Source organism: Emydura macquarii, unplaced genomic scaffold, assembly GCF_026122565.2.
Source record: "Emydura macquarii macquarii isolate MOO-44397 ecotype Brisbane River unplaced genomic scaffold, CSIRO-AGI_Emac_v2 contig_2768, whole genome shotgun sequence".
Lineage (NCBI taxonomy): Eukaryota > Metazoa > Chordata > Testudines > Chelidae > Emydura > Emydura macquarii.
This window is the reverse complement of record NW_027132905.1, coordinates 2,135,713-2,161,630: the sequence shown is the minus strand read 5'-3', so window position 1 is coordinate 2,161,630 and position 25,918 is coordinate 2,135,713. Positions and strand designations below refer to the sequence as shown.

Genomic DNA, 25,918 nt, shown 5'->3' with positions numbered 1-25,918 from the left:
CTGGACATATAATCAACCATACAATGTTGTTATTGTTGACATCAGACCAGCGGACGCGTCCTTTGCCTTGTCAGCAACCCTACAATAACAAACCAGAGGGCGCGGCCCAGGCGTCACGAGCAGCCCTAAAAAATCAATGAAGACAAACTCAAAAGAGCCCATGAAACTGCCCCATCCCCAGTGACTGAATGGGTTCCTGCTGATCTCCAGGCCTGTTTTTCGCTGGGGTCCCTTCAATGCTGATGCTTGGCCATCCAGAGGGAGGCGAAAGCTGCTCGTCCCAAGCCTAGGTGGGGTGCGTGGCCGGGGCATGTGAGATGAGAAGAGGGAAGAGGTGCCCTACCTCTCCACTCCCCAAAATACAGTGGAGGGTGAAACATCAGCTAAGATTTCACGAGCTGGCTCCATAGCCCGAGAAAACGTTTCCCGGGAGCTCGCCCACAGGATCACGGGAGAAGCACCCGGGACAAAGGCCCCAGGGCCTGTTGGGCATCCATCCCGGCACCCCTGGCAAGACCCTGCAGCATCTTTGCAGGAGGCGGGTGCCGCCCGTCACGGCTGCCGCATGCCATTATTTCTCACGTGCTCGGACCAGAGCCTCGTGGGAAGTGACACCGCTGGAGACCTCGGTGGAGAGGACCTGGGGAGAAGGCAGGGGAAGTCCCCTGGGTCGACAGAATCCCATCACGTGGAAAGCAGCGGTTCTACTGAGTCAGTGTCCCGGGCTGGAGGATCCACGAGCATTGGGCTCATTAAAAATGGATCAAAAGAGGCTTTCGAGCGTTCCGAGTCCAAATTCAATGTCAGCTTCCCAGGGATTATGGAGAAAAGTCCAGCACCCTGCGGAGATCAGGGAGACTTCCTGCTGCTTCTCTGTCTCCAGGACACAGGCCCTGCATTCAAGGCCCTGGGTGGATAGCATTGGCTTGGGAATCCCCACCCATAAAGCACGAGCCTCTGCTCACAAAAACTCCTTCCACGAGTTTTCTCGCATGCCCTGCAAACGCCCAGGGTCTGTCCTCCTTTCAGTGGGGCAGGAATTGACTCACCAAATGCCTAGACCGGTTCTACTGTGCCTGCTGTTTGAGCACAACCCGCATGAATGCTGTTGTGTGTGTCCGTCTCTGGCGCTAGTGGCTGGGCCCTGGAAGAGGGCTCCGAGCCAGCGAACACCTCCAAGCAACAGAGCTGGCCCTTGAGCTCAGCATAGCCTCCTGCTCTGAGGTCCACAGAGCCCCAGCCGGGGGTATTGCGAGGTGAGGATCTCCACGCGCTTCCACTCGCTGTGAGATAGGGATGATGATCTGCTGATGGCGAGACAGGAGCAGAGAGGGGTGAAATGACTTTCCCAGGAGTTCTCGGCAGGCCGTGGGAATACAGTGCTGGAGTCCTGCTGCCCCGTTCCGCTCTACACCCACTGGGCAACGCTTCCTCCCCAGTTGCCTGCAGAGACCCCCATCTAGGTGCTGGAGAGAAACTGGAAACCCCCCTGCTCTGTCCCCCTCACCCCTGCCTACACCAGGGTCTTCAGAGTCTCTTTCTTTCCCTTTCTCTTCGCTCTGTTGCCTGCTCTGCACTGGTGGGGGGCAGGGAGCGGTCTCCCACCATTGCTAGCGCTGGAGCAGCTCCCCCCAGGTAGCAATAGCACGGCAGCCTGCATTTAGCACACCACACTTTCTGAGCGAGCTGAGAGCGGGGCTGTAGGGGCTGGCAGTAGAGGGAGCCTTGTCTACACTAGGGGGTTCTGCCCTCTTCCACCCAGAGCTTCGCCAGTGGTAGCATCAGTGGGAAATTCTCCCTGCCTTAGGCGCAGCCTTCCTCTCTCTCTGCCTGTCATCTGGGGCGCTGCGTTATCTCTGGTGCGTTGGCTGTTCGGCGTCCCTGCAGCCCCACCCGGCCCGGGGCAGATGCAGTTAACAAGGGGGGCTGCCACGCATTGATTACACGCTCCGGTACCGGAGCAGGCAGAGCTGGCTTTATCGTGGGCAGAGCGCTGCCAGCTCGTGCGTTCTCGTTGGCCGTGTCCTGCCCTGAGCCCTGTGCGGACACGCTGACTGCGCTATCTATCTCCCCGGGTCACGGAAGCAGAGCCACGTGCAGCCTTCCTATCACAAAGGCAGCCCTGAGCGCTGGGCCGGGTTGCTGGCCTCTGAACAAGGGAAGCCCCAGCTGGAGCATGTTCTGGGAGCCAACAGGGGCCTTCTCCACGCTGCCGGCGGCCTGGTTCTGCCAGAACGGGCTGGGCCAGCGGTGACAGGGCTTGGTTCTGAGCTGGCTCGTGCCACTTGTCGCTGGTGGAGCTTCCTGGACCTCAGCGGACGCCCCCCAACTCAAAACTGGCCTGAGATGAGAATCCAGCGCACAGACCAGCACCGGCTGGAAATGAGGAAGCGAAGGGCCTGGCTCGCCGTTATCCTGTCACGGAAGCCAGCCCAAAGTAAACTACCCTGGGACGGCAGCATTTCACACCCGCTGGGCGCTGGTGTCAGTGGCTGCCCAATGGGCTGGCGCCAGGCCGGAGGGCTTTCCGCTCCCGTGGGGTGGGGCTGCCAAGCGCGGTGGTCCCAAGAGAGGCTCCTCAAGCCGCGAAGTGCAGATGCGGAGCCACGCCTGGGCCTGTCCCAGTTTCTAACCCTGGAGCCCTTTCGCCTCTGAACGGAACCGTCGCCCCAGACCTCGTGGTTGGAGATCTCTGGCTGAACCCCTAGTGACGCGCAAGGGAGCCGCGGACATCTCCCGTTATCACTCTCTCAGTAGACTTAAACCTTCTCGAAAGGGATTTGGTTACATTGCTGGAAGCTCCTGGTGGCCACGTCCACCCTAGGAAAGACTGTGTATCTTTCACACACGTTAGAAATCCTAGGCCTGGTCTACACTCCAAAGTTAAGTCAACCCAGGTACGTCACTCAGGGCTGTGACAAATCCACACCCCTGAGCAACACAGCTAAGCCGAGCTAACACCTGGTGTAGACATGGCTCTTCCATCAATCTACCTACCGCCTCTCTGGGAGGTGGATCAACTACAGCGACAGGAGAACCCTTCCCATCGCAGTAATAAGTGTAGGTTTGTTTGTTTTTAATTGAGTGTTAGCGAATGTGTGGAAATCCTAGGGTGGACAAGGCAAGTTGTCCCATTTAACATGGGTTAGCTGGTCAAGTTTGCCTTGTCCACCCTGGGATTTCCACACATTAGCTAACACTCAATTAAAAAAAACCGAACGCAAACACCTTTTTTCTTAGTGCAGACACATGCTCAGCTTCTCTCAGTTTCTTCCTGAACTGAGCGAAATCGCTACGAGGCGCGCTTATAGCGTTCAGTCACGTCCTCACCTAGGCTTGCGTCAGTTAGCGAAGTCGGTTTAAAACCACACTTGGCGTTGAAAGGCGTCACTGCCTCGTGGACAGCGTGTTGTCGCCAAGGGTGGTCAGCAATTTGCCATCAAAACTTTTTTTCTGATAAAAATGGCCTTTTGGGTGGAAAATTGTCACTGAAAATTTTTGTTTCATTTGAGGTTTTGCTGCAGGGGGGGAGGGGAGTTATTAAAAAAACCCTCCAAACACAAAGAAAATTTGGTTTTCAAATAACCAATTGCTTTCCGGCCTTTCGTTGGGGGAAAAAATTGCATTTTTTTTTTTTTTTAAACCCGGATATTTTTTGTTCCTTTCAAACTTTTTCTCAGAAACATTTTTCATTTTCTGACCTGCTCTCATTAGCTCCTGACTGGTGCCTTAGCTCACTGCTGTTGCCAGGTCTATTCTCTGGAGCTCTGGGGCTGGTTTTTTCACTTCCTCCCCATGGAAGAAATGATCCAAGAAGAAATAATTCGGAGATGATGGAAAGTAAGAGCCAGGTTCAGCAGCATCAACGTACACATGCAGGGGACGTTGTCTCGAGGTTACAGTGCCGGGCTGGGGCCCTGGAGACCTTGGCAAAGGATTTGACTTTTATGGGACTTGTGCACAGGCATGGAATGGGATGCAATGATCAGGTCCCTGCAGTCTATTCCCAGCTCTGCCACGGCGAGGCTCTGACTCAGTTTCCCCCCTCTGTAAAATGGGCATATTAATACCTAGTCCATGAGAGGTCATGCAGCATGAATGAACAAATCATAGAATCATAGGCCTGGAAGGGACCTCACATAGTCATCTAGTCCAACCTCCTACCCTCATAGCAGGACCAAGCATTATCTAGATATGTGTATAAACTAAAGTGCATTGAACTCCCTGGATGAAAGGTGCCGCACCCTGGTTTATTCATTATTAAAATACAGGGCAGCTGTCCGCGTTGGATCCGTGTCTCCTGCCCTGATCTCTCAGATCTGCCTCAGGCGTTTCCAAGGCTGCTATCCTCACGATGAGTCAGCACATTTGGGAGACCTGGGAGCTGTGCCTTCGCACCCGTTTTGTGTCCCTTCGGGCTTGCGGGGAGCCCTAGCCCTTGGCAACAATATCAGGGTTAAACCTGAACCTCCCCCGTTTCAGCTACGCGAAGCATTGTCTGAGGCAGCCAGCTGTGGGGAGCAGCTCGGCGGGAGACAAGCGAGGTGGATGACTGGGTGAACAAGGCAGGGCGGTGCCTGGCTTCAACCAGTGGATGGGCCTCGGTCCAGAGGGCTAGAGGGGGCGAATTGGAAAGCTCGAATGCCGCCCAGGAGAAGCCTCCAGCTGCACGGTGCTTTTCAGTGTGGACTGAGAGAGACGGTAGAGCCTCGTGGGAAGCCAAGCACAAACCTGGCTCTGTTCCTCTGGCTTGTCCCTGATGAGCGAAACATCAAATAACAAGCACACGGCCCCCTCTGCGTGTATGGCGGGTCAGGTCCAAGACGGAAGCTATTAAAGGGGCAATGCTCCATAAACCGGTGCGTGCTGGAATTCAGTTTGGACTCTCTCCAGTTGGCAGGTAACATCTGGTGCTGTTCCCTGGGGAATCGGCATTTCCAGCCTAGACCATCACCAACGGGACAGCAGGACACAGCTACCAACCTCCTAAGCCCCGGCCTTGGAAAAGCCCAGCAAAAGGTTACAATGTGACCACGGGGAATCAGCATTGCCTGGCGCGGGGTTAGTGACTCTTTCCACGGGTTGTGTATTCAAATCCCCCCGCACACAAGAGGCAGAGAGCAAACGACCTGCACAGAGTCCAAATGGAGCAATAGAGGGTGGGATTTTCAAAAACACCTAAGGGCTTGTCTACACAGGGAAACTTACCGGCAGAACTATTCCGGTATAATTACACTATCACAGTTACTCCGATGCAGCTCCCTGTGGCTGCTCAGATTCAAGAATATGAGTGCTGTTTTCTGGTTTCACTGATGTCCCTTTGAAAGCAGTATAATTATTACAGCTGGGAGAAAACTTTCAACTGGAACTCTTTTGGGGGATGAAAAAATGCAGATTTGGTGACCTTGAAGCATTCTGTGACTGCGTGTCAGTTTTGTTGAATTGTTCCAGTTGAAGCTAAAATTAAAGCTAAAATAAAAATAATTATGGAAAAATCAGAACGTTTTGGTTTAACACATTTGAGACAGAATGTGTTTCGATTTTTTTTTCAAAATTTCTTTTAATTTTATTTTTAAGAAATTAAAATCATTAAAAGAAAGCTCAGCTTCTAAACAAAAGGTTTCTTTTGGGGTTGAAATGAAACATTTTGTTCATCCTGAAATTAATTTTTTTAAACTTCAGTTTGCCAAAAATGTCAAAAAAATGTCTTTCCGGTTCGATCTGAAACAATTTTATTTTTCAATTTTTCGGAATTGCCAGAGAACCAAAAATATCAATTATTCACCCAGCTCTAATAATTCAAGTGGAAAAGGCACTTTTAATCTGAAATAAGAGCATCCATGTGGCGAGTTATAACTATAGTGGTATAACTTTAACTAACTATAGTGGTATAACTATAACTATAACTAACTATAGTGGTATAGTTATACTGGTTTAGTTCTGCCACTAACTTTCTCCATATAGACAAGCCCTAAATGACTCGGGGACACAAGATGTGTTGACGTTAGTGGGACTGGTGCTCCTACATCACATCAGCACTTTTGCAAATTCCATCCTTAACGAGCACCGATGTCCCACCAGCACTAAGGGAAAGTTCAGCCATTGGGAAGAAGTGAAGGACGCTACCCATTCTGAAACCCTGTTAAGTTCCTATTGAAACTGAAAACTGGTCATGCGGACAGGGATTCAGCCAGCCAGTGCAAAAACTCTGAACCTGCAATCTGGAGAGTCCAGAGGTCCCCCCGCAAATGGGAACCAAAGGAGTGGGCAAGTATTGACTATCCGGTCTTAAACAATCACTGAGATAAACACTGGAACAATAGAGGCAAACAGTAAAATGGGGAGGGGTGAGTAATGAGGCTCGGTTCTGATGGAGGAGGGGAGACCATAAAGTTACACCAGGCATGAATTTAGCCCAGATAGGTTGTGTAGGGGGTGGGCCAGAGGAGTTGTACCCCAGGCGTCTGAGCGGTGGGGGAATCACAAGCTAACAGCTTGTTGGGAAGCTGAATTCATGTTCTTTTGGAGACTGAAAAGATACTACCAGACGCCACTTTGTTAGCCTGAGCGCTGTGAGTTCAATGTCCTGGGAACCTCCGGTATTATTGATGACAATAATATGTTGGTCTCCACATGCACAAAGGCATCTGGGTGCCTTAACGAGGCTTAATAAACTAAATTATTAAATTAACAACGAAGGCAATAAAGCCCAATGGATGACCAGTGCCGGAACACTGATCACACCACCACAGAGGACTGTTTATGTATCCCTGGGGCAACCTGGCTAACAAAAGCCTTCAAACCCACAGAAATAAGAATCATAGATTCATAGATTTTAGGGTCAGAAGGGACCACCATGATCACCTAGTCTGACCTCCTGCACAATGCAGGCCACAGAACTGAGTTCCTTATGTCCTCAGATCATGATTTAAAGACTTCAAATTACAAAGAATCCACCAGAGACTTTATGATCTGCTGGGCTTGTGAGAGTTTTATATATAGTGTGTGTGGATGTGTGTGAGAGAGAAATTCTTCCCAGGAGACAGGCTGCATAGATGGTTAGTGAGACATAATAACTAGCCACGCCAGGTGCAATATATGCTCTGGAGCGGACAGTGACCCTAAGAGAAGCAGAAAAAACCACAAGGAGAATTGTCATGGGATGCACATTCCTGAATGTGTTTGAAGCGAAGCAAGTGCTAGCACCAATGTATGCTTCTTAGGGCATCCGTGCTCCATGCTTTCCAGGTATTGCAGTTGCTCAGAACAAGAATGTAGCATGTTTTTGACCATGTAGGAGCCGTGGAGTTTTCCACCTGCTGGGGTGTGTGCCGGGGGACAGGTAAGGAACACCAGCTCTACTATAATCAAAGCAAGGATAAGGTGGTTTGCCCTTTCTCCATGTAGGACGGGATAATGATCCCTTCCTCCCACTCTGTTGGTACCTTCCCGGTAGCCAAACCCAAACAAAAAGTTGGTGCAATGCTACAAATGTGGTGCAGCTGAGGAATTTGGGCATTATGCCTTCGGGTCCAGCAGCACGCCTGCGTCACGGTTTCAGAGGAAGGAGATTTTTGTTTTAAAATGTATGGGGGGGAATCGAGTGGTGTGCTTTTGAAAGAAGACACCCACCTTGCAGGTACGGTGATCAGTAATAATACCTAGCACTCTTTTTATCAGTGGGTCTCACAGCACTTTCCAAAGGAGATCAGCATCATTGTCCCCTTTTGACAAGGAAACTGAGGCTCAGAGAGGTGAAGTGACTTGCCAACAGTCACTAGCAGGACAACAGCTGAGCCGGGAATAGAACCCCGGTCTGTGGAGTCTCAGTCTTGTTCTTTTATTTTACGGTGGTGTCTAAGAGTTGTGGTCATGGAACAGGACCTCATTGTGCTCCACGTTGTACAAACACAGAACAAAAAGACAGTCCCTGCCCCAACGAGCTTGCAGTCTACCAGTAGGAAGAGAAACAACCGATGGATACAGACAAACTGATGGGGAATACAAGGAAACAAGGAGATCATACTGGTCAGCATGACAGGCAGTGCTCTCAAGTTTGTCATTAGCAGTGACCCCTACAGTGAACAAGCGTTGTCTGTTGTATCTTACTCCTGACACCCTGTGTTTATCTCCCCTGGAATCTTTCCTAGTACTCTTCCGTTACCGTATGTGTCAGCACCGTACATAACGCCTTTAGCATCAAACAAGTGTCTCACCTAATATTGGGTAGAAACTTTTCCCCAACCCACTCTTAACCAGTGAGAAACGGGGAATAAATGTTGGTCCCGAACTTCGTTTTGTAGGGATGAAATGTTCTCTGATTGGCTGGCGCACACAAGGCCCAATCAGAATGCAGCGGCTGAGTACGGGGGCAGCGGGTACCTGTCACCACTGCGGCACTGACGGTGTAAGTTATTTAACACGGATTTCTAAAAATAGAGTGATCGCACGAGAATAGAGTCACAGCATTGCTGTCTTCAGCATTGAAAACCACCTCCTCTGCCTGGCCTGGGTATTTAGTCAGCCGCTGAGGGAGTTCCGTCCTTTCACCCTGTTAGTTTCCACGGACACATCTCTGAAACCGGAGGAAGTCCCCAGTGTCCCTGCAGGGGTTTATTCTCAAAGACGTGATCGTTCCTCGGTTTGCTGTCCGCTCGCAGGGGTCAGGGAAGCGTGGAGGCAGAGGGGGGGCGCAATTGTCTTCAATTGCATTAACCCTCGGTACGTCTCGGATAATGATAAAAACATAAACAGGGCCTCTGAATGCACAGAAATGCCTTGACCTTCACCCTCCTGATGCTCATGCTGTATGAAAGCTGAGTCAGGGCTGCATCCAGTGGGTTTGCCGCTGGGTGCCGGTTAGTGTGCTCTAAACTGGTTTGCCTCTCGACGCTCCCGCAGTTTACACACGACATTGAGATTCTGATTACAAATACCCCACTTTGTGCATTGGGGCTACTGTCCTTGCTGTTTCTGTAATGTAGTGACAATTTCCAGATGGCTGCTGCAACGCTTGCAAGCATTCACCAAAGAATTGCTGCCCTCTGCAGAGTCAGGGCTGGGCTCTCTGTATACAGCCGGGACACTGATTACGTTTTTTTCAGGTGCTGTGTCGTTGTTCACATGTCCTAGGGGGAAGGGACCCATGACTCATGAGGAGAGGCTGAGGGAATTGGGCTTATTTAGTCTGCAGAAGAGAAGAGTGAGGGGGGATTTGATAGCTGCCTTCATGGGCAGCGGGTCCATAAGGCCAGAGATGGCCCCATCCCCTCCTGCTGCATCCCCTGGGCTGTGGGCAGAGTGCCAGCCGCTGCCGCCCTCACCAGCCTCTCCTCCGCCCCAAAGCGGGCTGCCGGGCGCTGGGGCCGGTGGCGGCATTCAGCCTGGCGCTCCAGGGCTGGAGTGGGCCAGCGCTAGGGCGGGTGGGCCCGGTGCTCCGGTCTGAGGCTGACGGGAACTGGTGGGCTGGCAGCCTAGGGAGGCGAGGCCCAGGACTCAGGCCAGCTAAGGCGGGGCTCTTCTGGCCACCACATGGGCCTGGGTGGGGTCTGTTGTGGAAGGAGCAGGGCCAGCGGGCTAGCTCCCCGAAAGGGCAGTTCATGTGCCGCCCATGCTGGCCTTCAACTACCTGAAAGGGGGGTTCCAGGGAGGATGGGGCTAGGCTGTTCTCAGTGGTGGCAGATGACAGAACAAGGAGCAATGGTCTCAAGTTGCGGTGGGGGCGGTCTAGGTTGGACATTAGGGAAAGGTTTGTCACTAGGAGGGTGGTGAAGCACTGGAATCGGTTGCCTAGGGAGGGGGTGGAATCTCCATCCTTAGAGGGTTTTAAGGTGCGGCTTGACAAAGCCCTGGCTGGGATGGTTTAGTTGGGGTTGGTTCTGCTTTGAGCAGGGGGTTGGACTAGATACCTCCTGAGCTCCCTGTCAACCCTCGTCTGCTATGATTCTATGAAACCCAGAGTGCGTGTCTGGAATCTCCTTCTAAATGTTCATGTGATAGACATGGACAACGGGACCCTGAAATTATGGAATGAATGTATAGCACATTAGTTAGCATGGCTTAAAATGGAACGAGCTAAACACGTCCCAGGGGACACGCACTGTTCAGTTCTATTCCGCAGGAGGCAGGATGGTCTGGTCGTTAGGATCTTCTTCCCCGTCTCATTCCAGTTGTGTTATAGCTTCCAGCTGCCCATCCGAGGCTGGCTGGGCAGGGCTCGTTGTTGGAGCTGTTGAGTCTCAGCCCTCGGCCGGAAGAGAATCTGGTTCTTCCGCCTGGCGACGCAGAGTGCTGCAGTAGGCCTCCAAGCCAGGTCGGGAAAGCAAAACCTGCTCCTTCTGCGCAGTTCCTTAAAGGGGGCTGCCAGAGGGGAAAGGAAGGCGGCAGAATTTGGTTTTGTACCTTTCTGAGATCCCAGTTAGGCACATCGGACCAAAATCTGAGCTGGTTGATCCCATGCAGCGCCACTGACTCCTTCGGAGGGTTTACATGGGTGTTGGGCTGGGCAAAATCTGGCCAACTGGGTCTTATTCTTTGAAGTGGGGAGTTTTTGGTGCAGGCTGGATAAGTCGGCTTACGCAGCACCTGCATGCTGGCGTCCCCCCTGGAAGGATGCACCCCCACTGAGCACTCCTCCCCCCCCGGCAGGTCAGTGTTCTGGCCTTCCCGTGTGTGCGCCACTCACTGCGTGCTGACCTGCTGCCGGTTTGACTTTTATCACAGCTGACTTCACCGGGGATAATGCATCAATGCAAACCCTTTCCACTGCAATGTTTATGTATACAGGCATGCTGACAGAGATCTTTTAATCCCCGCTCTCTGTGCCATAGCCCGTGCCTACACAATAGCAGCCCATGGCCTGTTGCTGGCACTGCACTTTACTTCATGACTGAAACCCTTTTACCTCTGATTCACTGACCAGTTGCTGACAGGGTGTTATTGCAAGGCTGGGGTTGTTTAGCTGGCGTGCTACAGTGTCATAAGGGGCAGAGGGGGGGACACCCCAGCTGGATTAAGTGACACAGGTTGGAGGGTGTCCAGGAGTGGGCGTGGGAAAAGACCTGTGCATTTTGCATCACATCCTATGCGTTAGCTGTCTTTTAGCATAGTGGCTCTTCAGTTTCAGGGACTCGGGGTGCTGATCAGCTCACGCTTCGGTGATCTGATGGCTTCGATGCGGCAGGAGCTTAATGCTGGGGGAAGCAAATTAATTGCCTGAGAGGACGGAGTAGCTTTCCTCCCACCCAAACCTCCTTGGTCCCTCCAACCCACTGCAGGACACTTCCGTTTAGAGCACAAAAGCCACAGTGTTTTTAGAGCTGCGTCTGATTTCCTTTCCCCTGATTGCTTGTGGAAATATCCCTAACAGCTACACAGGCTGCACAGTGATGCTGTGTGTTCAGGCCAGAGAGAGAGAGAGAGTGCAGCTATGACTCAGTGATATTTCAGTGAGAGTAACACTAGCTGGGGTGGGGAGAATCCCTCTCCCTTCTCCTCTACGCGTCCTCAGCCCAGTTCCTGGCTGCGTAGCCACTGAGGTCTGTGATAAGAAAAGCTGGAAAACTGAGCTAGCTGAGTGCAGACACCTCTGGAGCAGGGAAGGGAGAATATAGGTGTATCTACTTAGCCGAATAAAATCCCCACCCACATCAATGAGCCAGCAGCTTCCTGAACTGCAAAGCCAAGCACTCCACAGTTCGGAAATGCCAGTCCCCAGGTTGCCTGTGCGAGCTTCATTCAGCCCCCTTGCGTGCATGCACATTGTCATGCCGTCTTCCATGACATGATCGCATGCTACTTTTTCCACAAGTCCCCAGGCTCATCCAGTGCATCCTTCAGCTCGCCACGTGTGGGAAAACCAGTTCACACGGCCCACCGCAATCATTCAGGGCTCAGAGAGGCTCTAACATCATCTACTGCCAAACTGGTGAATTACACGACACCTTTATTCATGGTTTTTGGCACTGGTGCTGCTTCGCTTGTGGCCAAGATCCTAGTGCAAACCTATGTCATGCTCCCTCCCACTATACTGCCACCAGGGTGCCCCTCTGCAGTAATGGCTAAGTTTGCAAACTTTAAATTAGACAGCCCAGCCCATATTGAGGCACACAGATAAATGGTCTGTATTCCAAAGAGGCTGAGCGCTCATAGCTCCCACGATGTCAGTTTCTGCAGCTGATGTGAGTAACTGGGGGTGGGGAAAACTTTCAAAGATTTCCCCTGGGTAGACAAGGCAATATACTGGCTCTGTCTCATTCCCACTCAAGTAATGGTTTGTGGGAGGGGGAAAGTCATGTTGATCATGGTAGATTTTTTTTTTAAAAATAGAGCAAAGTGGTTATTTGTAAGGGACTAACAACAAGACGTTCCGCTTTAATGTAATGTGTCTGTTAAAACAAGCAAATGCAACCCGTGGATGTGTCAGGTGAAGTATTTCCAGTAGAGACAGGGAAATATTACTGCCATTAAAGCAGGCACGGGTAAGATTCCCCTGGAATATTGCGGCACTATTCTGGTTACCCAGGTTCAAGAAAGATGAACTCAAACTGGAGCCGGTGCAGTGAATGGCTGCTAAGGACTGAGAGCCTGTTTTCTGAGACTATGAAACTAGAGTTATGTCTACACTGCGAGCTAGCAGTAGGATTCCCACTTGGCTGGCTTTCCTCAAGCGAGCATCAAGCTATTTTTAGCATGCTTGCTCAGATGAGAATTAGCATGAGGATGTGTACGGGAGCTGGAAATCATACACTCCTAGCCCATAGTGTAGACATAACCGATAAGACCTTGGCTTGTTTAGCCTAGCGAAATGAAGGCTGAGAGGGGACATGTTTGCTCTCAGCAAATGTATCAGGGGAATAAACTCCAGGGAGGGAGAAGAGCTATTAAAGCTTAAGGATAAAGTTGGCATGAGAAAAATGGGCTTAAACTGGGCATGAATACGTTTAGGCCAGAAATCAGAAGGTTTGTAACCATCAGAGGAAGGAGGTTCTGGAACAGCATCCCAATGGGAGGCCTGGAGGGCAAACAAATTAGTTTTATGATGGAATTTGATAAGTTTCTTAACAGGATGATATGAGGGGGTTGCCTGCAGTAGCAATGGACTGGACTCCAGTCCTATGTCCTCAGAATTTGACAGATTTTCCCAATCCAGTTATAGCAAAATAATTGCAAAGATTGCACATCAGATTCCAATGGCTGGGATGCTCACTGACTGCTGTCCTGGTGACTCATTTTTAGTGGCAGGAAAAAACACTGCAGCTTGCAGATGACCGGCTCAATTTGTTCTCCGTAGTACACAAGTTTGTTTACAACACTTGTTTTTAGTGTACTGAACTGAGTGTAACTGGCCTGTTGAACTGTGGCCATGCATACCCTTGTTGAGAGAGGTGAAGGTGCGAGCGATCTGTTGAATAGTGCGCGTGCAACACATCTACATATTGGACTGGAAAATTCAACTTGCAAATTTGAGACCCGGGCCAGTGATATCTCACTAAGCAAAAAAAAAAAAAAAGCCCTTCTATAGGAAATCATTTTCAGTGATCGTTTTATTCCATGGATCAAAAATTACTTTCCCAAAGCCATTTATTGCTGTAGGTATGGTTACCCTTCAAGCTGATCAGTGGGACTTGGAGTTATAAAGATCTGCATGGATGCAACGTTGTTAATCTCATGGGGAAGGATTTTACACCTTTCTGAGAATCACATGGCTGCAGGTAAAGCATTTCACGGGAGTGCCAGTTTTAATCTGGCTGTCCTGCCTTGAGGTTAAAATGCAGACTAGAACTCGTATGCATGCCTGGCTGCTGATTTAGCTTTTGTGCCCGGCTGCGTCTATACTCGAGACGCGAACTGTTGGTAAACTAACCGGTGGGACAGCACAAATGAAAGTACAGTGCTGCAGCTGACATGAACCATCCTGATTTCAGCAGCCACAGTGCGCTGCTATTGTTGCACCTATTCCCCAACGGCTGGCACAGTTCCCTGCAGTATTGCTGTGTCCGAGGTTGACGTCTACTTGCACCTGCTTATATTTTTTTAGAGCTGATAAAAAAAATGGGAATGTCTTTCCTACAGGAAATTCTGATATTGTGGCATTTTGTCTTTCTCCTGATCTGGGACAAACATCTGAAACAGCGAAATGTTTTGAGGAACAAAATGCTGGAAATTTTTCTATTTGGAGATGGCAAAAAAAAAAAAAAAAAAAATTCTATTTGGAGATGGGTCAGTTCGATATAAATCTGTGTCTGTTTGAGCCATGGCCTGATGCCCCATTCTCTCCTTCTGGACTACATCGCTCTGTGGCTTTCCAACCAGAGGAGAGGCTGCAGTGCATCATGGGAGATGTAATCCAGCAGAGAGCCTGGCTCACAGGGAAGAATGAGGCACATGAGCCAACTGAAATACATCTTCCATCATGCACCGCTGCAGCTTGGCAGATTAACATCAATCTGACTCGGAAGGAAAGGTTTCAGTGAGGTTCAACACTCAAAATGTTTTGATTTGGGTCTTCCTGAGCCAAAGTGAAATATTTTTGTTTAGATTTTCCTGAGGGAAAATTGAAAATTTTTGGCAAAATTTGGAGGGGGGGAAAAAAATCAAACACTTTGTTCCCTAGTCTACTCAAAACCCTAAGGTGACCATGACCAGCTGACAAGTGTTAAGCACTGTCCACACTAGATGATACTTTTTAAAACAACACTCATGTTAATGAAAACATGGTAGTTTAGTGGAGTTTTAAAAAGGTGTTAGAACCTAATATAGACAACATTTAACGGGTGTAGCTGGACATGGTCAACCCAAAAATCTAAGCCTTGTCTAAACTAGGAAAAACAGTTTTATTTTTCTTTAATTGAATTATCTAGCAATTTAGAACACCAGAGAGCACCTAGTGGAGACACAGTTTAATACCTTAAAAAACTAAATCCCTTATCTGAACAAACTAAATCCCTTATCTGAACATCCTCAAGCTTTGGGAGAAGCTCATCTTGGATATTACACCATCACCAGGCCTGTTTGTCTAGTTGTAACTAACATAAAATTGCTTTTTCACTTTTGTGATTTACTTCCTGGTTCCTTAAAGCTATCCCAGAATGTGGCACGTACTAGAAGTCTCATTGGAATCCATGAGGCTGCATCATCCTGTGACATCACAGACCCTCAGGGATTCAGGAAGGACCAAGAGAACCTCAGGGAAGGAAAAAGTGATTTTAAAAAGTTCGGTAAAACATGCCTGTGTGCTGAATGGCCCCCACAGCCTGGTTAATGGCGTCATTTAGTGCTTAAATCTGGACTTCATTTTTTGTTGCTTTACAGTTCATCCTGAAGGCCAAATTCTGAATATGGGTGCCAAAAGTGCATGAACTCTCCCATGATAACAGGTAGCTAAGAGCCCTGTTACTGGTTCTGAACGTACCACTTGAACACCACCGTTTGCAAACTTGGCACTAAGAATCTCAATTAAAGGGGCAGATCAAGGCGCTTCAGAGGGAAGGCTGCCATGCCGTGTGCATTCAGTGCTGAAATACAGCAAAGAAAGCGCAGCTTCTAGTTCTTCGGACTTCATGTTTCCACTCTACACAGTGCATCCAGTGCGTTTCAGTCATATTGACGGTACGGTCCCTACCTCAGCAACTGCAGCTGAGCATTAAAACATTAGGCGCTCTCCCTCCCTCTGCCATTCCATTGTGCTTGCTCTTACAAAGCCTCACGAACATTTAATTTAAATGCAAACAAACCTTATTTAAGTTTTTCTTGGAGCAATCTCATGCAACTGCTTTACAGGGACTCAGAGGCAGAACCATGAAGACAAGAGCAGCTCTTTGGGTGGTCCATATGGGTTATAACAATACCATTTATCATAGACAGTTTCCTCCTATTAAGGGAAGCATCAGAATAGCCAGGTAAAGGATCTAAGTGCAAATAACTTAGACATAGAAGGTGCTCTGTAAATAATACACTCTGTAAATAGACACAGGCTAGACATGGCAAAACTTAAGCTAAATTTTTTCAGATTTTTACGCTCTTACCATAGAAACTCCATAAAGTGAAAACCCAGAAATTTCAGTCCAAATTAAAAAACTATTGAATGGCTAGTTTGCAATGGAAATGAGAGTTTAAAATACAGTGGTGCTGCAGGGATGGTAACCCTCCCATTTTTTGAACATCATACCAAAGGAGGAAGAGACTGAAATTAAATGTGTGGAAGTATTGTGCTTACTCGTGTGTGCGTGCCAATGCAGACTTAGTTGTGTGTTCCTGTACACTGTTTGTGTGTTTGTACTGTGCATAATATACGTTGGAGTGCGTCTGTCCTATATTCTTTATTATTTGTATCACCTAGTGCCTACAGAGCTAGTTATGGGCCAGGGCCCTAGTGTGTGTGTCTACACTCTCCCTCTTTTCTGGGCCTGAAAGCATAATCATAAATACATTGGCTTTTCCAAGCTTTTGATATCCAGGCATTAGTTTTGCAGACTAAATATAGAAATATCTGTGCCCCAAAAACACTGACAGGTAAGTCTTACGTAAGCAGAAATGAGGTGGTGATGGCGGCAGCAGTTGTCTCAGTTCCTTTTAGCGCACACAGACCAAGCTCCTGAAATGCCTATCAATCACTTGCACCGCGCTCTGGAAATAGTCACATCCAAAGGGCGCCCTTTCCCCGGAGGATGAGTTTCTATGTAGTATGATTGTACAGTGCTCCGACAGTTGCAGTGACATGCTTACGGGCAATGTGGATATGACAAATATTTCACAGGGGGCTTCGATGGGGCTGGAATGAAGGGAGAGTAAATAGGATCAGTTGCGGTGACTATAGGTACTCCTTGCAATTTTGTAGCTATCATTTGGCTGATGCTGCGAGGTTTCACCTGGCCAGTCAGGTTTTTACACATGAGCTATCTGTATTTGGTGTCAGCAGCAAGGCATCATTTGTCAGGTTCTTGAGGACAGTGTTGGGTAAGGATTCATTTCTCCTCTTCCCCAACACCAATGGCTTTCTCAAGTGAGACCCCATATGGTTGCATTTTGCCACCCCTCCCTGTTCAGTGTTTGCATGAAGCTGCTAGAGAAGACTAAGACATTTTGCAGTGCTGGTGACAGTCACATCTATGTCCTTTTCATCAGATCCAGACTTTGCAGTTTCCTTGCTTTTCCAGTGCCTGGCCAAGGACTTCAGTGAGAATGAACTGGCTGAGACTCCGTCCGCATAAGAGAGAGTTGAGGATGATCGAGGGGGCGCAAGCAGAGAAATGGATAGGGCTTTGTAACGACTCCATCTCTTGCTGGAATTTGCCCACTCTGTGCCAAAGATGCTCTCAATCTTGGGGCACATCCGTGCCTCCAATTTGCCCGACCACATGACTGCTCTTGGATTCTTCGCTGGCGACAGTGGTTGGTAGCACATTCTTTTCCACCTGCAGTTAGCCAGGAGGTTGTCATCTTTTCCTAACCAATGTGGACCTCACCACAGTGATGCACACCTTTGGCTTCTCTAGGTTGCACTACTGCAGTGAACTTTACTTAGAGCTAACCCTTAGGATAACTTGGAACCTTTAGCTAGAGGAGAAAATAAGTGGTTTGCCTGCTTAGTGGAGCTGATCCACACGAGCATGTTATCCCTGTGGCCCACGGCTTCCTGTTTGGCTTTAGATGCTATTCAAGGTGTTGGTTCTAATCTAGATGCCTTACTTGTTTTGGGCCCTGGCTATCTTAGAGACCACAAACCAGATTCTCTCCTGTCTTCTGATTCTTTTGTGCCTCTCTGGCAGCACAAAGGAGTCAGACCCCATCTGGATGTAGCCAGCTGAGAATTCTCCCAGTGTGGGGGACGTCTCAGCTGGCGCCGAGCCAGCATAGCTGGGTCCTGCCCTAGCCGTGTGGAATCACAGTGCACATGGGCAATTGCCCGCTCGTGGAGGTTAGAGGACTCCCTAGGACTCTTCTCTTGCCACAATTGTACCTAACGGGTCTCCGTGACAGTCAACACATTGGGAAGTGAGCTGGCAACCTCCAGAGCTGAAAGCACGTCTCTACAGCTTGAGCAAAGAGCCGGCGGATGTAATGGACTCTCATGCTCTGTGGATCGGGCACAGAGAGGGTCATCGTGACCAATGGGTTATTTACAAGTACTCTTGAGGGCTGGAGGCAAGACATTCTCAGTGGAGGGTCCTTGGCTGTTTGAAACTCCCTCCAGGGGTCTGTTAGAACTGTAACCCCCAACGCCTGTCAGAAAAACACACAAAGTTCATCCTCTTCATCCAAGATCTCATCTAATATGTTTTTTCTTTCCTATTTTTGTTTCATTACTTTTCTTTCATTTTCCCCTTTCTTTCTGACAGTTAACTTTAAAATCCAACTCTTCACTTTTTTCCATGCACCACCCCCTTGAAGCTAAATAGTTACTACAACTTGTCACGCTGTCTTAACTCTGTGAGCACAGCTCCTATGATACATTGATACACCACTTCTTTTAGATGAAAGGTAGTGCTATATAGCAGTAAGGTATTGCCTTATCTGTTAAATATAGAATATCTGATTGCATGAGGCTTATCATGAATACAGGATGCCTTAACTGAGAATCAGTGCAGAATTAGATATGTTTTTATTGGCACATCTGGCACGACCTAACAGCACCCCACACCATCACATTTCTTGGGTTTTTTTGTTTTCGTTTTAAGTCCTACTTTTTTTCTCCTCCTTGAACTGCAGTAAATACTATGAAAACAATGTTAGTTTGGGAGTGACACTGTGATAACCACAAAAAACACAGTTAAATTATACAGTGGTTTGAAATGCCTGCTGTGGTATGTAAAATACTGAAGATGAGTTGATAATTATCAGAGCCTCCTGAAATGTCTGTACCTATGCGGATCTATAAAACTGAGAATGCTAGAGTAGGAGGAGAGCCTTAGTCAAATTCTGGGTTGTATTTCCCATTCTCTGCCCTTCTTTCGTCCCTTAAAAGTCTTCCATTGGCTGGCATCTTAGTTAAATGTTGTGTGAGTAGATTTCAGTGCTGCTGACAGGTGCCTGATGGGCAGTCAGAGAGCGATTCTCTGTGTAGCCAAAAAAACAGTACACTATGGGCAATCTAACCCACACACACCATCTCCCCCGTGAGCCTCAACCCTGATCAGAAGGAAGCACTTCCAAAGGGGATAGTTCATTCACCATTGCCCTTGACCTCTCTCTGCTCAAACACGCAACAAGGCTGCCCCTTGGTTCCTACTGCGCTGGTGTCTTTTTTGAGGAGGGAAACGGTGAACATCCTGCATCTAATAACGTAGGCCAGGGAGGCAGGGATGGTGGTGCAGGGTGGCCCTGTGAAGTAGGTGAGGGCGTGAGGCAGTGGTTAGTCCCTCCAGTCCCCAGACTTGAGAAAAGCTGGAGTAGATGTGGGAAAAGACACTTCTACAAAGCCCTATCCCGAGTGAGGGTGGGGGCATGAGGGAGCCCCAAACCCTAGTGGGAAAAATTAACCTGAGCTGCCCGTATTTGGTGGGGCTTCCCCAAGATGAGCAATCCTGTGCAGTGGGTGGGAGACTTCCCTGGCCTGCTGTCTATAAAGGCCCCTCTACACTTCCCAGAGCGGGTGGAGTCCAGGGGCTGCAGGCCCAGCTAGCCTGGGTATAAAGAGCCGTGTGGCTGGTCAGGCGTGGCCGGGGGCTGGTCTATACTGAAAACTGACATCGGCACAGCCACATCTCCCCGGGGTGGGCGACAGCCACACGCCTGAGACGCAGCTATGCCACCCTAATCCCCCCACACATGTAGAAGAATTCTTCCGCCAATCTAGCCACCACGTCTGGGGGCGCTGGGTGAACCACAGCCAGAGGAGAACCCCCAGGGGAGTGTCCCAGCCACGTGCAGTGCATGGAGTGCAGACACCCCTAGGCCAGCAGACAGCCCGCCACGCCTAACCCCCGGGGCGTGTGCACCCGCCCGGCCGGGCTCGTGTGGACGCAGCTGCCTGTCCACGGGGCTCGGCCCTACTCCGGCGGGGAAGACAGAGTCGGGGGTCGGCTCTGCTCCGGGCGTGGAATTGCACCCTAGGCGACCCCCGCATCGGCTGGGCTTCTAGCGCCTGCCCTCGACAGGAGGGCGTCAGTGTAGACGAGAGCCAGAGCAGGGCGAGCAGCAGCCCTGGCGCAGTGGGGGTGGGGGGAGTGCACCCCCTTCCCAACCCCCGCCCCCCACACACAGCCAGGGAGGGGGGGCAGCCGGGCCCCCGCGGAAAGGGGGTGGGAGCAGCAGAGGGACGCGTGGGAGGAGATTGGGGCTGCGGGGTCAGGGGGTGGGGTGCGTTTTTTTGGGGGGGAGGGGCAGGGACACCCAAGGCCAAAAGCCAGGAGCTGCTGCCTGCCCTGGGGGGAGATGCTGGCCGGGGGGGGGGGGCGGGAGCCAGCTGCAGCGTTAGCCCCCAGACCCCGGGCAGGGCCGTGCTCCTCCCCGCTCCCGCAGGCGCGGCCCCTTTAAGGACACCCCCCCCCCCGGCTCCTCTCTCCAGCCGGCGCCGCCGCGAATTGCATCAGGCACGTGCGTGCGCGCCCCGCGGGGGCCGCCCCCCGCCTCTTCGGCGTGCGCGCCTCCGAGGCTAGCAGCAGTCGCGGGCGGGCGCGCGCGCGCCTTCGCGCGCTCCCGAGGTGCCAGTCGCGTGGTCTCCGCGCTTCTCCATATTGCTGCCGCGGGGAGGGCGGGGGAGCTGGTGCAGGGAGCCCCCCCACTTGCTCCGGGCTGCGTGCGGCTGAGCAGGGGGGCGGGGGGGGCCTGGAGCCGGAGCAGCAGGAGCGGGCGGGGGGAGAGAGGCGGCGGCGGCCGGCCCGGGGCGCAGCAGATGGCTACCCAGGTGGAGGCTCTCCTGCCCGGCACCCCGCTGCTGCCGGCCGACGAGCACGGGCTGCTCCTGCGGGCGCCCCAGGAAGGCAGCCGGGAGAAGGGCGAGCCCCTCATGCCCCAGGGGGAGAAGGAGGAAAGCAGCGGGCTCGCCCCGGACGGCTGCGGCAAGGGAGGCGGCGGCGGCGCGGCGGGGGAGCCGCCCCGGCGGAACGCGGCGGCGGTGGTGGTGGCGGCGGCCGCCCCCCGGCCCCCCAGCATCAAGCAGCAGAAGGAGGAGAGCAACCAGCAGGAGAAGGAGAACCTGCTGCAGCAGCGCGGCGGGGCCGAGCACCGGCTGCCCGGCGAGGCGGGGGGCAGCGGCGAGGAAGGCGGCGGCGGCGAGCAGGGAGGAGGAGGGGGGCGCAAGGAATTCATCGAGGCCCCCCCGCCCAAGGTGAACCCTTGGACTAAAAACGCCCCGGTGGCCGTGGTCACAGTCAACGGACAGGGCCCTCCAGGTGGGTCGGGGGGGTCACCCTCGCCGGGGGGCGGGGATCTGCGCTGCGGTGACTTGCTATTTTTTTTTGTTCTACCCCCCCAATCCCCCCCCCCCGCTTTGCTCCATCTCTGCTTGATCTACCCCCCCCCTGCATCGGGGTCCCCCCCCCACGGTGCATCAGCCCTGCAGAGAAGGAGGGGGGGGGAAGGATAGAGCTGGGGTGCGGGGGCTGGGAGCAGCCGGGGAGGGAAAAGCCAGGCCTCGGTGTCACACGCGCACACGCCCGCCCAGGGCACACGAGCCTGAGCTGCTGCCTGGTCATGAAAGGCCCCCCCCACGCCGGTACATGACAAAAATGCGGGGCAGGGGGCGCTTGGTCTGTGTGTGGAAGGGGGTGGGGGGGGCTGGTGCGGAATAGATCACTTTGGGTGCCCCCCCCAATTTAGCAGGGCCCTGTTTACCCCCGTTGTACGTGTTGAATGAGCGTGTGTGTGTGTGACACGGAGCAGAGCCACCCAGCGCCCTGCCCCCCGCCCCGGCCGTGGGGGTGCGAGGCCCGGGCCGAAGTTTGCTCGGAGCACGGGGGGCAGGCACTGGCGGAACGCTCCGCCGGGGTTATCCGAAACGGGCCCCTGTCGCCTGCCGGGACGGGCGCGGGAGAGTGCAAGGGGGGGGGGGGGCTGATCGCCCGCCGCTCCCCGCCTGCATCCGAGCCGGACACGTGTGGGGGAATGGGGGGCGGGGGGGTCATCTGGGGAACGTGGAGGTATGATTTGTGCCGTGCCCCGCTCGCTGGGGAAGGGGAGGCGGCCGCCAGCGGGAGCCATGAGGGCGTAGCGCGCGTGTGTGTGTGTGTGCGCGGAAGGGGGGCGAGCTGAGCCCAGGCGGAGCGGCCCGGCCCGGCCATGCGGCTTTGGCGGGGAGGGGGGAGCGGCTTTCACGCCGAAGGTTCCACGGCGGTGTCGCAACGTTCGAGGCCGGGGTGCGAGCGTTCCACGGCGGGGGGCTGAGCGTTCGATCCGGGCGGCGTGGGGGGGGCCTGGCTGCGCTCGCCGAGCGCTTCCTTCCCTCCCCTTCCCGGCATTCCACTGCAGTAAAGACAACGTGGTTTCTTCTGCTGCGAGCATGTGATGGTCCCACCCACCCACCGCCCCCGGCTCACCGCGGGGCCTTCTCCCCCTTTCCCGGCACCCATCGACCCCTCTCCCGCGGGTTTGGACCCCAGCAAGAATCTGCAAAGCCTCAGAGGGTGACAGACAAGCCTTTTTTTTTTTTTTGTTTGGGGGGGGATTTGCCAGTCCTGGCCCATCCCCCACTCCCTACCCTGCCTCCCATGTGTGGGTTTGATCCAGTGCACCATTGATCGGGGCACGCTGACACTTTTTGGGTGGGGGGGGATTTCCCTTAACCTCCACGTGTTCTCCGGTCTCACAGCAGGCCTGGGTGGGTGGTGGGAAAGGTAGTTCTCTTCCTCCTCCCCACGTGTGCCTATTCCTCTGTAGCGTAATGCGGCTGGGCCCTTGATTCCTGTCTTCCTTGCTTTGCTAGCACGGTGACATGTAGGCCTCAGTCCTTCCTTTCTGTGCAGTTCCATAGCTGGAAATAAGCTGGAGTGCGTTACCCTCTCTTCCCAGCATTGATTCTGTGGGGAGGGTGAATATGCTGGACAAACAACCCCCCTTCTTCCCCCCCCCCCAATAAATCCTTGGCCCAAAAGAAATGCAGGGTAGGTTTCTGGTAATGGTGCATGTTGCAATACTGATTCTGTGGTGTAACTTCAGCCCTCCCCTCCCAAAAGTTTGGGGAGGGGGGAGAATATTTCAGTTGTAGTTTACTAACAACTGCCTTTTAAATTGTACATTTTTCCTCCCACCATTCCTTTTAGGCCAAGATTGGAAATGCTGAACACTTTGCATTTTCTTGCAAGTTTTAATAGATATTACCTCCACCGGGAGAAATAAACTGTTTTAGTATGAAGGGAATCCATACAAGGAGAAAATACTGACAATTTTAAATGGATTTCTTATTTATGAGGGCTTTTTAATTTTTCAGACTTCCCTTGCAAACTTTAAATTACATTTCCAGCTATGACTTCTGATTTCTCATCAGTGCATGTGCCAGCATTTTGCAAAAGTTGGTACCATCTAACATGATGAATCATCAGAGTTATTGATCTTTGGAAGATGGACAGCTCTGCAGTATCTGCTTGGAATACTTTTTTTAATGGGGAAAAAGCATGTAGGAGAAGTTAATGGTGCACAGCACAAATCTCTGTGGAGGCAAACTGCTGTATTCTATGAAACCATGGAATGGTCTAAGAATAACTTGTCTTAACAAATTCTGAATATTTTGCTGTCTCAGTTTACTTCTTGTTATATGACCTAACGCTGATCTCATCACAGCTTCATGCAGCAGTGAGGATTCATAATGCTGCCTTGTTGGGCGATACTCTTTAATAGCCATTTTCTAGAGATAAGCCAAAGGTTTAGCACTTGTAGTGTTTTCAAAGTGCAGTACAAACATTCTGTGATGCAGGAGACTGATCACAATCAGTTGTGATGTAAACAACAAAAGACTTCATGTATTAATTTCTGTGCATATCATCTACGCAGAGCTTTGTGAATTACAATATTTATGCTAAACTCTGAAGCTACAGGACTACATAATTCCAGTCAGAAAGGACTGAATGTATACCCCAAGGTCTGCAATAAATGTATTTTTACTTGCCTTCATTTCTTATGCATTAATATTTCAGTTTTTAAGGGACAAAGGACAGCATGTTTTGGTATTGGCCCTGTTACCTGGGTGGCAAAACATTTTTTTTTCCAGAGAAAAAATAATGCACTTTTAAGGAAGATACAACCTGTGTTAAGCACTTGAATTACCGTGCTACTAGGTTTTTCTGGAGAGGGGAAGAGAAACTCCAAAACTTATTCTTGTGGGAAAAACAGTCGTTGAAAGGAAATACTATTGTAACACCCTGAATTCTGTTGCACTCAAGAGTCAGGGGATATTTCTTAAGGTGTTAAATAGTGAAATTGACTAGTGGTGCATTTTCTGGAGCTTGGCAGCCCTGACTATAGTTCACACAATGCAGGCCTTGTTAGTATTATTCCGCTCTTTTGCTCTTCGGGCATTGTTTCTTTTGCTGCCTATTAAGTAAGAAGAGAAAAAAAGTGTTTATTTTACAAACATGGCGGTTATAAACTAGCCAAATAAGCAAATTCATGGCTGAGGTGCGCCTGGTGGGTCCCATCTTGAATATATTTCCTAGCATTTGTGGGTTTCGATCACACCTAGGAAAGTTCTTTAGCTACTAGTGGTAAAGAGTTTCTAAGGGTCACCAAAGGCTCGTGGAAAGTTACAAAGCTTGTATGTATCTTTGAAATGGGCGTGTTGGTTAGGTAAAGTTTTAGGCTGCATGTTAGAAAGGTCTTCTAAAGACCTTCCAAGAAAATTGATTTTTTTGCACATGTTTAATGGTGACCTTCTGAAGCTCAAATGTTTGAAGTGGTTTAAAGTATTTTTCAAAATACACAGACTAAGGACTCACTGTAGGACTGTTTTCAAAGCTGCACTTGAGTTCTAGAAGTGGGAAATATCTTAGACCTGATTCCTGCAAGATAGTCTGCATGGGTGGGCCCTTGTGCCTGCATGGACTCCGGACAGTAGCAGAGCTCTGCAGGGGTACAAGGGCCCCTCCATGTGAATTGCTTTTGCAGACTCGGGGCCTTAAATAATAATAATAATTTAAACATATTTGCGCACATGTTATAAGGTAGTAGAACAGTTTAGGTGAACTAAACAGGCTCTTTAAGCAGAGACCTGTGCTGTCAGGTTCCATGTTCAGAGTAGTGCTTATGAAAGTGAGGGACTCATGGCATTGGATTAGGCCAAGTAATGGGCAGCTGTACAAACTTCTGGACACAGTTGTGTGCTGATGGTATTTCAATCCTGACTTGCAACACCCCTACAATTCTAAGGCTGGGCATTTCCCAGACAGAGTTGGCTAATTGTTCCCCATTGCATAATGGCTTTGAAAGGTACGTGTACTGGGACTGTGGCGGGATACTGTAAGGCCGAATTTACGAAATGATCTCCAGAGGTGAATGTCTGATGTACCTGCTGGGATGTTTTTAGGGCATGTGCTGAATGATTAAATCTCTTTAGACTTCCAGGAAAGGTGGAACAGCCTCAAGTAGAGCAACCATTGGATAGTGTAAAAAAAAAAAACGTTGCTGAGTGCAGAGAAGAAGTGTAGTGAATTCTCTGAGCATACTATATTAATGGAATCTGAAAGTCTCTTCCCTAAAATTTTGACTAGATATGCATTGTATTGGAGGCGTTCGGGGAGTGACTCGGAGGTATAAGGAACCTTGCCGGGGGAATATTTAATTGGGCTTCTAAAGATTAGTGCAATTGTAACGTTTGTCAAATGCAGTAAGGTGTATCTGAATGGTCTCATGATTTACCATTACCAGCCTTGTCAGAATCTCCGTCTCTCTTCCTTTTTCTCCTTATTGTTGGTCTTGTAAAAAGATCCAGGTAATTGTAATCCCGTGGTATAGGACTTATTATATGTGCACTTTTATAGTCTATATAAAC

At 50.7% G+C, this 25,918-nt stretch overlaps 1 protein-coding gene across 5 annotated transcripts in view; it reads left to right on the top strand.

Annotated features, from left to right (window-relative positions):
- LARP1 (La ribonucleoprotein 1, translational regulator) overlaps window positions 1–25,918 on the top strand; it is a 106,798-nt gene that overhangs the window by 9,043 nt on the left and 71,837 nt on the right. For 4 of the 5 annotated variants that reach the window (XM_067566281.1, XM_067566280.1, XM_067566279.1 and 1 more), the window contains exon 1: window positions 20,746–21,332. The exons of the other annotated variant lie outside the window; for it this stretch is intronic. In XM_067566281.1, the coding sequence (XP_067422382.1) occupies window positions 20,834–21,332 (499 nt within the window). In that variant the 5' untranslated portion in view covers window positions 20,746–20,833. Of the gene's footprint in view, window positions 1–20,745; window positions 21,333–25,918 lie in introns of those variants that run through there. 5 annotated transcript variants of the gene reach the window in all.